Source organism: Thermobia domestica, chromosome 2, assembly GCF_964235325.1.
Source record: "Thermobia domestica chromosome 2, izTheDome1.hap1.1, whole genome shotgun sequence".
NCBI lineage: Eukaryota > Metazoa > Arthropoda > Insecta > Zygentoma > Lepismatidae > Thermobia > Thermobia domestica.
The window spans coordinates 82,656,211-82,667,574 of NC_137455.1; the positions used below are offsets into that span (position 1 = coordinate 82,656,211).

At 34.2% G+C, this 11,364-nt stretch overlaps 1 protein-coding gene across 1 annotated transcript in view; it reads left to right on the forward strand.

Annotated features, from left to right (window-relative positions):
* Nucleotides 1-10,575, forward strand: part of LOC145673455 (uncharacterized) — a 28,197-nt gene extending 17,622 nt beyond the window's left edge. The window contains exons 6-7 of the mRNA XM_081743174.1: nt 1,763-1,933; nt 10,300-10,575. Coding sequence (XP_081599300.1) covers nt 1,763-1,933; nt 10,300-10,434 — 306 coding nt within the window. The 3' untranslated portion in view covers nt 10,435-10,575. The remainder of the gene's footprint in view (nt 1-1,762; nt 1,934-10,299) is intronic.
* Nucleotides 10,576-11,364: the final 789 nt, after the last annotated feature.

Below are 11,364 nucleotides of genomic sequence, written 5' to 3' on the forward strand. Positions count from 1 at the left end.
CTCAACGAAGAAATGATACCAAATGCCTAAATTGACGGTAATACCAGTACCAGATGTCCATGTGAGGCACTGAACAGAATGAGGCTCCCGTGATAAATTAGTTTACGGCGATAGCAGTGCCATTGGACTGCAGTCTGCAAATTCGACAAATCTGTTAATATTAGTGCTGTCGAATTTTTGTGACATTTGCGGTTTTCGGTTTTAAAACCGACATTTCGGTTTTAAGAAATTTCACTTTTTCAAAATCGGTTTTCGATTTTTTCAAAAACCGATTTCGACAGCACTAGTTGACTTGCTCCAGTTTCTTATTGGCATATTCTTTCAGCAGTGTGTGCAGTAGTATTGGCTTGACATTGAGATGTATTGGTATTCACCAACATATTCCAACGCCTTCCAATATTGCTGTACATAATATGCAGGATTCCGACGTGTCCTGGAAGACCTGGAAATAAAAGTGTCATGGAAACGTTCTGAAAAAAGTAATGGAAAGCAGATCAGTGGTGAAAATCCTGGAAATTATTTATAAACTGGAAATGTCCTGAAATTCATGTTGTATAACAGTTGTTAGAAGTGTATATATAGTTTGGAGAGCTATGATGAATGAAATGCTGTTACATTATTTTTTCAGAGGGAAATACGTTGATCAAATAATTCAGTGTTTAACTAGATTCAAATATTTCATTATAGAGAAATAAGTTATCAATCTTCTTTCTTTATTAATCTTTTTGTATTAATCTAAATCTTGTTTCCAGTTGCCCATTGGAGTGAAAGGTGGCCTTTTCGTACAATACATTTATAGAATTTTGTGTGCTTCAAAGCATAATATTTTATTGTATAAACGAAACTGTTCTATTTTATAAACCAGACTGTCCTATATTTTTTTCAATGTCCTGCTGGGAGGCCTGTAACTGGAATAATTACTGATGGACACTATACGATATATATCACATAAATAAATAACAGACCTATCTCTGTATACCATGACCAATTTGATCTTATTCGTGAATAATATCGGCCTGACTGTCCTGAGTATCAATCCTGGCTACCAATCGGATTGCTCAGTTCAATCCCCGGGATTTGCTCTGATCGTATCCTCTTCCAAATACTGGTTCAGGATTCATCCAACCTCTGTTAAATAAGTACCTGAGGCATAAACAGAATCAGAACGCGGTGCTGACCACATATACATTCTACCCAATATTTACTGAAAGGTGGAAGTTTATTTCCACCTTAAGCGGCCAGGGGCGAATGAGTAGAGGGAGAATTTTTACCTTCACAACTTTGCTTATTTTACTGATGTAGGCAAACGAAAATATACGCCATTCAGTGTGTGTGTGTGTGTGTGTCGTTCTTTCTTTTTTTTTCTGTCTTGTTTGCTTGTTTTCTGTTTTCCGAGAAAGCATTTACGATAAAAAGTTCCCGATTTTAAACTCTGTGTGTTTTGTTTTGTTTGAGGTTTCCAATTGTTTGGGATAGAAGTCAGTCACGGGAAGAGATAAATTCAACCCCTCATTGCATATGCTTAGCTCACTTTTATAATGCGTTGCCAGTAGTATTAATAAAAGTTTTTTGTATATATATATATATATATATATATATATATATATGTGTGTGTGTGTGTGAGAGAGAGAGAGAGAGAGAATCTTAACCAAGTGACAGCATAAATAATGATTAAAATTGTGATAACCAATTATATTAACATACTTAATTTTGAGTAAAATAATTTAGTACGTTTTACTACAGTGATTTTCTTATTTTTCAGTCTTTGACACATACAGTTACACCTAAGTTCCATCCACAACAGCCGTTAAAGGTTGGCCGAATTCCTCGTCACGATGAGGTAGCTATGTCCATGGAAGGCAGTCCTCTGATGATCACCCAGTACACTCAACAAACAAAAATTAATGCGCTGATACCATTAAATGATGGCAAGGTATGCATTTATTTGATTAACGTGCTTTTTATTTCTCACTAGGACTGAAATATTGTGACGTCACATCCTTCTCGTTACCATTAATTATCGCCATTTTATTTTTAAAATAACACAAGCTAAGAACCTAAATAAAAAGCGAAAATTGTGATATGCTAATTTCCGGGTTGGTAATATTAGTTAAAAAAAAAATGCAATGAATGAAACGGAAGATAAAAAGGAAATGGAATTAGGTAAATTATCGTATTTACTTGAATATTAAACGCCACCCTTTTCTTCAAATTTTTGTCCTAAAATTTGGGGACCGTGTATAATTGCATAGTTGTTGTTTGTTTTTTCTTAAGGTTGCTTCATTATTACTTCTTTTAGCTTTATTTGTACAATAAATGTACATAGGAAGAGGAACGAAAGCTGTAAACAATAATTTATGATTTATAGTATATGGAGGAAAGGGAACGAAAGCTATAAGCAGTGATTTGAGAATGTTAACAACGAGTGGTAAGACTTACCGTTTCACCATTACGAACCACAGAATACTACCATTGTTTAATTTTTCTGTGTCAAAATGCCGTAAGAATGTAGAATGAAAGCTAATTAGAAATTTTGACAACGTAAAACTCTAATTTTTCAGAATACCACTCATTCTAGCTTTGGAACTTCTTGTATAAATTAAAAGACAAATCCTGACCAAAGCATATATTAACTAATAAATAATAGCGTTACAGTTTCGGCAAATTAACTTTGCCTTCATCAGACACATTATGAAATACAATTTCTAAGATTACAGATTATATACTTCTTAAAATGAGAGGTCATTCCATGAACCAATCATATTCGTCCTTTCCTTTTTAACAATTTTTAATTAATACATATGCAACTTTTAATGATCAACTTTCACTTAAGAGCTAAACTTTTAATTGACACACCTGTGTATTCTTAATAAATAACTTTCACTTTCGAAAAACACAAACTTTTAATTGTCTATCCGCTGTTCAATACACCTTTTTTTACCTCTTCTTTCTCTGTTTTATCCAAAATCTTCCTCCATACATCATGTATATTTAGTCCGCTATTCCAATTCATAAGTTTCTCCCTTCCTTCCTTCCTTCCTTATCCATTCTGCCTCTTTCCATTTTCTTATAATGCTTCTTTTCTCCTTTTCCAGTCCCTTTACGTCTTTCCAGTCTATTTCATGTTCTGTCTCCCTTACATGTTTACATATAGCGTTATCATCTCTCTTGAATCTAACGTCGTCCCTGTGCTGTTTAATCCTTTCTTGTAACCTCTTTCCTGTTTCTCCTATGTAACATATCACATTCCTTGCATTTAATTCTATATACAACTCCTTCATCACTTATTTGAATCTCTATTAGCTTCCTTTTCCTCGTTCGCAACGCATTTAACATTCTTCTACTTCCTCTTCTGTACGTTCTTACTCCTCCTTTTCTAAATAAGTTTTTTAAGACTTCCGTTTTTTCTCCTGTGCTCTCTATCACGAACCATCTTTTCTTTTCTTCTTCTGTATCTTCTCTCACTTCCTTCTGCCCTCTTCTTTCTTGCTATTCTTCTTCAATCTATCCTCACCATATCCATTCTGCAGTAATAATATGTGAAACTGCTATATGTCTTCTTTTCTATTCTCGTCATCACTGTCTATCATTTTTATCCTTCATCTACATCACTTCTTCTATGGCAATAAACACCTGCTGAACATTGTTTCCTATACCATGTAGTTTCGAATCTCCCTCCTACTTTCCTTATTGTCATATCTAAAAAGTTTATTTTCCCCTCTTCCTCTAATTCTACCTCTAGGCTTATTCCTTTTTCTTTATCTTCTATCCTTCCCACAAATTAAAAGTTTACCTCTTAAGTGAATGTTGATCATTAAAAGTTGCATATGTATTAATTAAAAATTGTTAAAAAGGAAAGGACGAATATGATTGGTTCATGGAATGACCTCCTCTCATTTTAAGAAGTATATGAGCTGTAATCTTAGAAATTGTATTTCATAATGTGTCTGATGAAGGCAAAGTTAATTTGTCTTTTAATCTAATTTTTCAGTTCATTACGTTGCATGTATAAGTTCAAGCTTGTATTTTTCAGAATGGATAGAGATACTGACTCTCTGAGGATCGTACAGAAGTGCTTATATCATCATATTAAACGGATTCTCAAAATAGGCATTAAACTTTTAGGAAGGCTGTCATATTCATAGGGTACTAATATTCGAGTAAATACGGTATATGTTAAACAATATTAAGTAAATTTATATGACAAGCATTGAAAGTGAAATAATCGAGTTCACGTGGCTTATCAAAATTTCCCTCGTACATATTGAGGTTACATTAAGTCTATTCACCTTGTTATCGTCGGATATTAAATAAACCTGGAAAATTTTGATTCAGTAGTATCGGTATCATATATGTATTACAGACATAAACAGAATTAATGTTTAACGGTTGTTTAAAATCTATGCTGAACTATTCATAATTGGATGTTTTTCTTGCTGTGTTTAAAGTAGAGAATGTAAGGAAAGATCCGATGCATGTTCACCGATCAGAAATTAGTTCATATTGAAAATTCCTAGCATACAGATGGTTACATTTTTATTAATATTATTGTTATTTTTATTTATTTATTTATTGTAGTTGTTATAATTGTGCACTCGTAAAAGTGGATGTAAGAAATGTAAATGTGCCAATAGAATTAACACTATTCTAAAAGTAGACAATGATCTTTTCTTATCCTATATTTGTACTATTTTCTTTATACCGACAATTCGTCAATCTGCACGTTAGAGAGGGGGCATGGTAGTTCAGTGGTAGAGATGTTACCTCTAGTGCGTGAGATCCCTCGTTCGATCCCCGGACAAGTAAGTTTGTGGTGAACAACATTGTGTCCGTGGGTTTTCTTGGGTACTCCAGTTTCCTCCTACAATCTCATTCCATCAATTCTTCCATCATTATTCATTTGTCTTAATCATTCGCCTCCCTTAGCCTAAAAGAGCATGATCGTGGGACGATAAATTGGAAGATTTCATTTCATTCCATTTTGCATATTAGAGAGTTTATAATGTGCATAATTGTTTTTCCTTACGGTAAATTACATGTGTACTGGAGCTTGCGTTAATTTTGCGATTTATATTTTATCAGTTTATTTGCAGCCTGTACAAGTATGTTCTTTAGATATTTTTTTTTTTGGCTAATAACTAGATTTACTCGTAATTTTTTTAAATAGTGACCCCTATATCTTTTCCCACCAACTTCACTTCGTCTCACAATATTCCACAGTTGTAAATAACTTCGCAGCTATTATTCTTTTTGTACTAGACTTGACAAATACACCTTTTGCTTTACGCGTTTGATAAGGGACATGGCGATCATCATAGCAACAAAGAGGAAATGACGTCATTACTATTTCAATCTATACCCAAGAGTTAAATATGTAGATGTTGAATATAAAGTATTGTTATAAATGTTTACAATGTATTAATGGTTTATTTTTGTTCATAATCACAAACGGAAGTCATTTACCGTATATTTGTGAATTCAAGATGACCACCATTTTTCTTTCTTTTTAACAAAGAATTATAAAAAATACATCTACAACAAACACTGGGTATATATTCAGAACGTACTATAAATCAACGCTTCTCGCAAAACATCTTAAGCGATAGATGACAGTCATCACCATAGGTATTCTGCCATTATTGGCAGGTCACTTGCTGCAATTGAGAAGCTTCCGTGTTGTACGGTCTTTAGCTAACCTCTTCGTCTTCACGTACGATTTTTCTGTTTTGATACCGTCCATCAACGGTATCCTCATTCGCCCCCTCCCTGCCTTTCCTGCCACCATATCATCTAGCACGTCTCTTACTGTACACTTTCTTTCCAACTAGTGTCTCTTCTTCCTCTTTTCTATTACATCCAAAAAGAACAATTCTCCCTCTTCATTTCTAACAACCTCTCATTCGTTTTCCGCTCAATCCAGCTAATTCCTTCCATTCTTGTCCACACCAACATTTCAAAAGCTTCCAGTCTTCTTTTCGTTGCTTTTGCGTAATGTCCGTGTTTCTGCCCCATGTGAAGCATTTTATGAGGGTTTTTTTTTACTCTATTTAAGGACCCACAAAATAGACTTTTCCTCCGAAATGCGTCTTTCTCCGTTCCTATGTTTGCTTTTATTTCACGTTCGCAGTTTGTATCATCATTAATAATGCTTCCCAAGTATAGAAAACTAATCATCTGTTCTATTTTCTCCTTACCTATTTCTATATTTGACACCGACCGTTTCATTCCAATCACCATGGCTTTTGTCTATCTAACATTTATTTTCATCGTATATTCTTCACAGTTTTCTAAAATCTTACTGATTTTCATTTCAAATTTCGTAACAAGAGGCATATCCTACCGAAATACTGTCTTAAATTATGTTGGCTCTTTCACAATCTCTTCTAGATAGACATTAAGTAATATTTGACAAGAGACAATATCCCTGTCGAACTGTCATTTCTTTCCTTATTTTAATACTTAGTTGTGGGTTCATATAAGTTTCTAATGAGTCTTCGATCTTTCCATTCCAATCCAATCTTCTTTAGAACTCCCAACAATAATTACCAATTCACGCGGTCAAAAACCTTCTCTAGATTAATAAACACAATATACACTTCTTTCTCTTTTAAACCTAATCGATTGTCCTTAATAAGCCAATTGCATCTCTTGTGTCCTCACGTCTCCTAAACCCGAACTGTTCTTCTCAACTTCTTCATTTATTATTTCATAGAACCTTGTGTTCAGTATTCAAAGCATAATTTTTGCTGCATGCGATATGAGACTAATAGTTGTGGTCTTCACATCTCTCAGGGTTCGATTTCTCGGTATCATGGTTGTCTTTAGAAAATGTTTTGATTTCACTGTAGGTCGGAACAATTCTTTCTTGCCCTTGTCTGCCATATTCTTAATGAATTCAATGTACTGTATATTATCTATCCTAATTGCATTCTATTCATAATCTCAGATGTAGCTTTTTCAAACTCATCTCTAAAAATATTACACCCTTTATCATCCTCGCGTATTTCATCTAGGCCACGCGGTCTATCCCTTCCCTCACACAAGGCCTCAACATATTCTTTCCATGTTCCTAAGAATTCACTCCTCTCGCTTGCTAGCTTCCCATTCTTATTTTCCATTGCCACCATAATACCCTTTATTTTCTCCAGAGTCCCATAGATTTGACCTCCTATACATTTCCTCATATTTCTCAACTCTTTCTAGTTCTTCTATGTCCTCACATTTTCTTTTTAAACTATTTCCTTGCTCTGTCTGTTTCCTTTCGTAACTCGTTGTTTAACTTTCTGTACATCTTTCTGACCTTTTCTGTATTAACCTGCTTCTACGCTGTCCTCTCCCTCATTTTCTGCAACATCTACTTTGTAATCTACAGTTTCTTAGACGTTTTGTGTTTGCTGTAACCAACTACAGCCTGCTGTATGAAAATTTTAATATGCTCCCTGCGTCTGTTACTACCTGCCACCTGCCCTTTCCTCGTTTGAGTACTTTTCTTCAGTTTTCTACTAAAAGATTTCTTACTTCTTAGTTTTTCAACTTTTTAGTATTCAATTTCTTATTGCCTACTCTTCTTCTGGCTAAATTTTTGAGTTGAATATTCACTTCGGTCAGCGCAAAAGATTATGATCAAAGAAAATGTCGATTGTAGAAAGGGTCTCTATTTCAAGCTATTCCGGTACCTGTCCTAAATCATAACATTATTTGATATCTTCGATAGAGAACCTCTGGTCGTCTATTGAGGATTTCCATGTGTATCATCTCTTGTGCTAATTGAATCAAGTGTTCTCAACTATTACTAACTTATGTCAACAGAAATTGAGTAGTACCTTTCGTTTAAATCATATTTGCCTACAACACTACATGCCTTTCTTTTCCCACAACTGCGTTGAAATCTCCTATTACAATTACGATGTACTTCTCTTCTCCCTGTCTATTATTTCTTATATTCTCTCATAATTTTCCTCTACTTCTTCAATTGTATGCAAAGAGGTCATGCGTATATCTGTATCATCAGTAATTTTTTTTTTTTTTTTTAAATCTTTAACATCATAACTATGTCAACAAATTCTGCTTTCATTACCTTATCTTTTAAGCTCTTAACAAGAATTATTCCTACATCATTATGGCCGCCGTTTTCATTACTTGATTAAAACATTCTATATCCTTCGGTTCTCAACTTCATCACCTTTCCATCTAATTTCATGAACTACCAAGGCTAGGTTATTTTGTTTCATTTCTTTTTAAGATTTTCTAAACCTTTTCCTCTGGCTTGTCTTCCTTTCTCTAGCGACCTTCCCCATAGTGTTACTCTGTCATCCGATAGTCCTTTCTAAGAAATCCTTCTCCCAGAGATCCAAACGGAGTAGATATTTAACACCGAAGCTATATCTTGACCTGCGAAAGATCATTGTACATATGGTCTTTTTCTGCTATCAGTAAACTAGGGAAAAATAGTGATGGTTTCTTGTTGCCTTTCGTGCCGCTGTATTCCAGCCGTTAAAGTACCTCTGATGACGCCTAGGACTACTGAAAAAAAATTAGATGCTTGAGGATTCCCCCCTTCCCCTGCTGGAACAGATTATTCACAAGTAAGAATTGTGTATACATGAAAGATACACTATTAAGCACAAGATTGGTATCTGTTATCTTCTAAGGTGACACACGTACTTCTAATAAGCGACACTACGTGTAAAAATATCAGATATGACATCTTTTGTTATGCTGTATTTTAATACGCTGAAAGATGGCATTATGAGATACGTTACTGAACCTGTAAAAGTTCCTAGTGTTGTTTCGTAGATTTGCAGTTTAACGTCTCTTTTTAGCATCGAGGTTATATGGCATGGACCTATAGCTTAGGATTTGAATCACATGTACCCCTACTGGAGATAGAATCTGGGTCTCAAGGGGCCGCGGTGGCTCAGTGGTAGAGCGTTCACCTCTGGTGCATGAAGTCCTTGGTTCGATCCCAGCTCGCGCTAAGTGAGCTTTGTACAAAGTTTGCCGTATAAAATGTGCGAATTTATCAAATTCTTCGATGGGAAAGGTAAACGGTAGTTACATAGAACGTCTTCTGTGTGTATACACGGCAATTCTTAAATCAATTTAAAATATGCTACAGATTGCATTTTAGGAATGTACCGATATATTGATATTGGTGATATCGGCCACTTTTGAGAGTATCGGTATCGGCAAATGGACACCGATACATTTTCCGAACTATTTTCAATTTGTTTAATAGTAACAGTGACTCTTATATTTACATTTAAAGTTGATCTAAATTATTATCAATTGTACAGTCGAATTCTTTATGCATGCGTACGCCTTTCATTTGCACTACTCGTACTCAACTGATATTTTTAGTCCCTCGATGCCTAAATAGTGGTGAAGAAAAACCAAAGGTCCTTAGTGAGGATCAAGGACGCCCGAAGAAAATTTTCTAGGGAGGGCCCCATTCCATGGTTGCTATATTACGTCTGGTATTTAATATACATGGTTTGCTATATTACGTATACATTTTCGTGAGCTAGGGGTGGTCCCACCTTGCCCTTCCCCTTCGGGCGCCAATGGTCAGCATAGCAGACCCGTAATTTGAATTCCAAACGGGACAGGGGTTTCGATTCAGAAGAAAACGCTATGGAAGAAACCCACAAGCGCTTACTTTGTCATTATTTTCTCCAACTTACTGGTTAAAAACAATTAGGTCTAAAGTTAATAAATAGTTTTATCGTTTTCGACTTCGCTTAAATAACCCTTTTTTTTTAATGGTATACACAACAACTGGTTCAGCACGCATAGTTTTGTAAACAATAAAAATTTGTAACGGTGGTCCGTTTGCATTATATGTATGTAATAGAGACTAGTAAATACAATGTAACTATCAGAGTACATTATCACTCTGAATATCAATCACTGATTCTTAGAATTAAGTTTACACTATATAAGTATTTGCTGCTTTTTAGTTCATTTTATGTGAGCTGGATTAAATTTAGAGGAAATATATTTTTTGTGTGGAACGTAATATGAAATTCTGCATTTTGTCTTTATATGTCAAATTTTGGCCTTATATGTAATACAATGTTGATCATTTCATTATTCTGAAAATTCCTGATAATATATAAGAAATGTGTCCAAAAGTATCGGTATCGGTGAAAAAGTGGTATCAGTACATCCCTATTGCATTTCTGAGTATATAACACGAAAGCTATAAATGCCACTTAGATAAATCGTAGAATTGAGTGAAATGTGGTAGATATATGGCTATAGGTTTTAATATTCTAACTTGCGTAATTCTAATTTTAGGTGCTTTCCGTACTTTCTGAACCGATCGTTGGAAGGATAGAAATTCCAGATTTAGACGAGAGAACACGTATAGGACTACAAAGACTTCAACAGAATATTCAACGAATATTGGCCAGCTCTTCCCAATCGTCGTGATTCAATCCTTTATTTGCCTTTTAATACTGTTGTACTTCTTGTTTATTCTAGTTTATATAGTTTGATCATTCATAACCGAATTTTGTACTAGTATTCGCTAAAAATAAATAATACTAACAAAAAATGTATTATTCAAATTCACATGAAGTCTTTTAGTTTATTTATTCTCAAAAACATATCAATAGATAAAATAGCAAGTATATTTAACACAATAATAAAATAAAATTTTAAAAATGATAATTTTAAATAATTATTCGTAGGTTTATCTGCGAGTAGTCTGACGCATGTGTGTTAACGTCACTCGTCAAGGATGAAAAACAATAAGGAAAGTGATCATTGACCTTATATTATAATATTCGCTTTGTTGAAACAAAGCAAAACCTTAATCAACATGAGTATTTCTAAAACATACCGGAAACTTTTCAATGACTAGTTGATCTGTGAAACTCGCAAATTAGTTAGTGTAAATGTGTATGGTTTATGATATTTTATGCGTATTTCTATAACAGTTTAACATGTCTGTGAATAATTTACCGCAAAGAACTTGGCTACTGAATCGTAGCAGTAGTGGTTTAAGTATTACATCATTAAATCTAGTAAATGGCAAATGCTGGAAAATATAGCGACAGTTTGCTTCGCTTACGTATTTTATAAAGAATAAATTGTATCAAATTCACATAATTCACACGCATGGATGTTATATTTGTCATCATCAAACAAATGTGTTGAATAGCTATCATAGTACTTTGCATGGTAAGAAAACCAATTTATGAAAAAGTTTTCAAATGCGTGAATAAAACATTCGTTTCTAATTAAAGCTATTTTGTACAATCCGCGGCAAAAAATCTGCAACATGAGCATATAAGTTTATTGTGAAATGACGAAGTCTTTTGCTCCAAAATAAGTGTGCACGGGAGGAGGCCGAGGTTT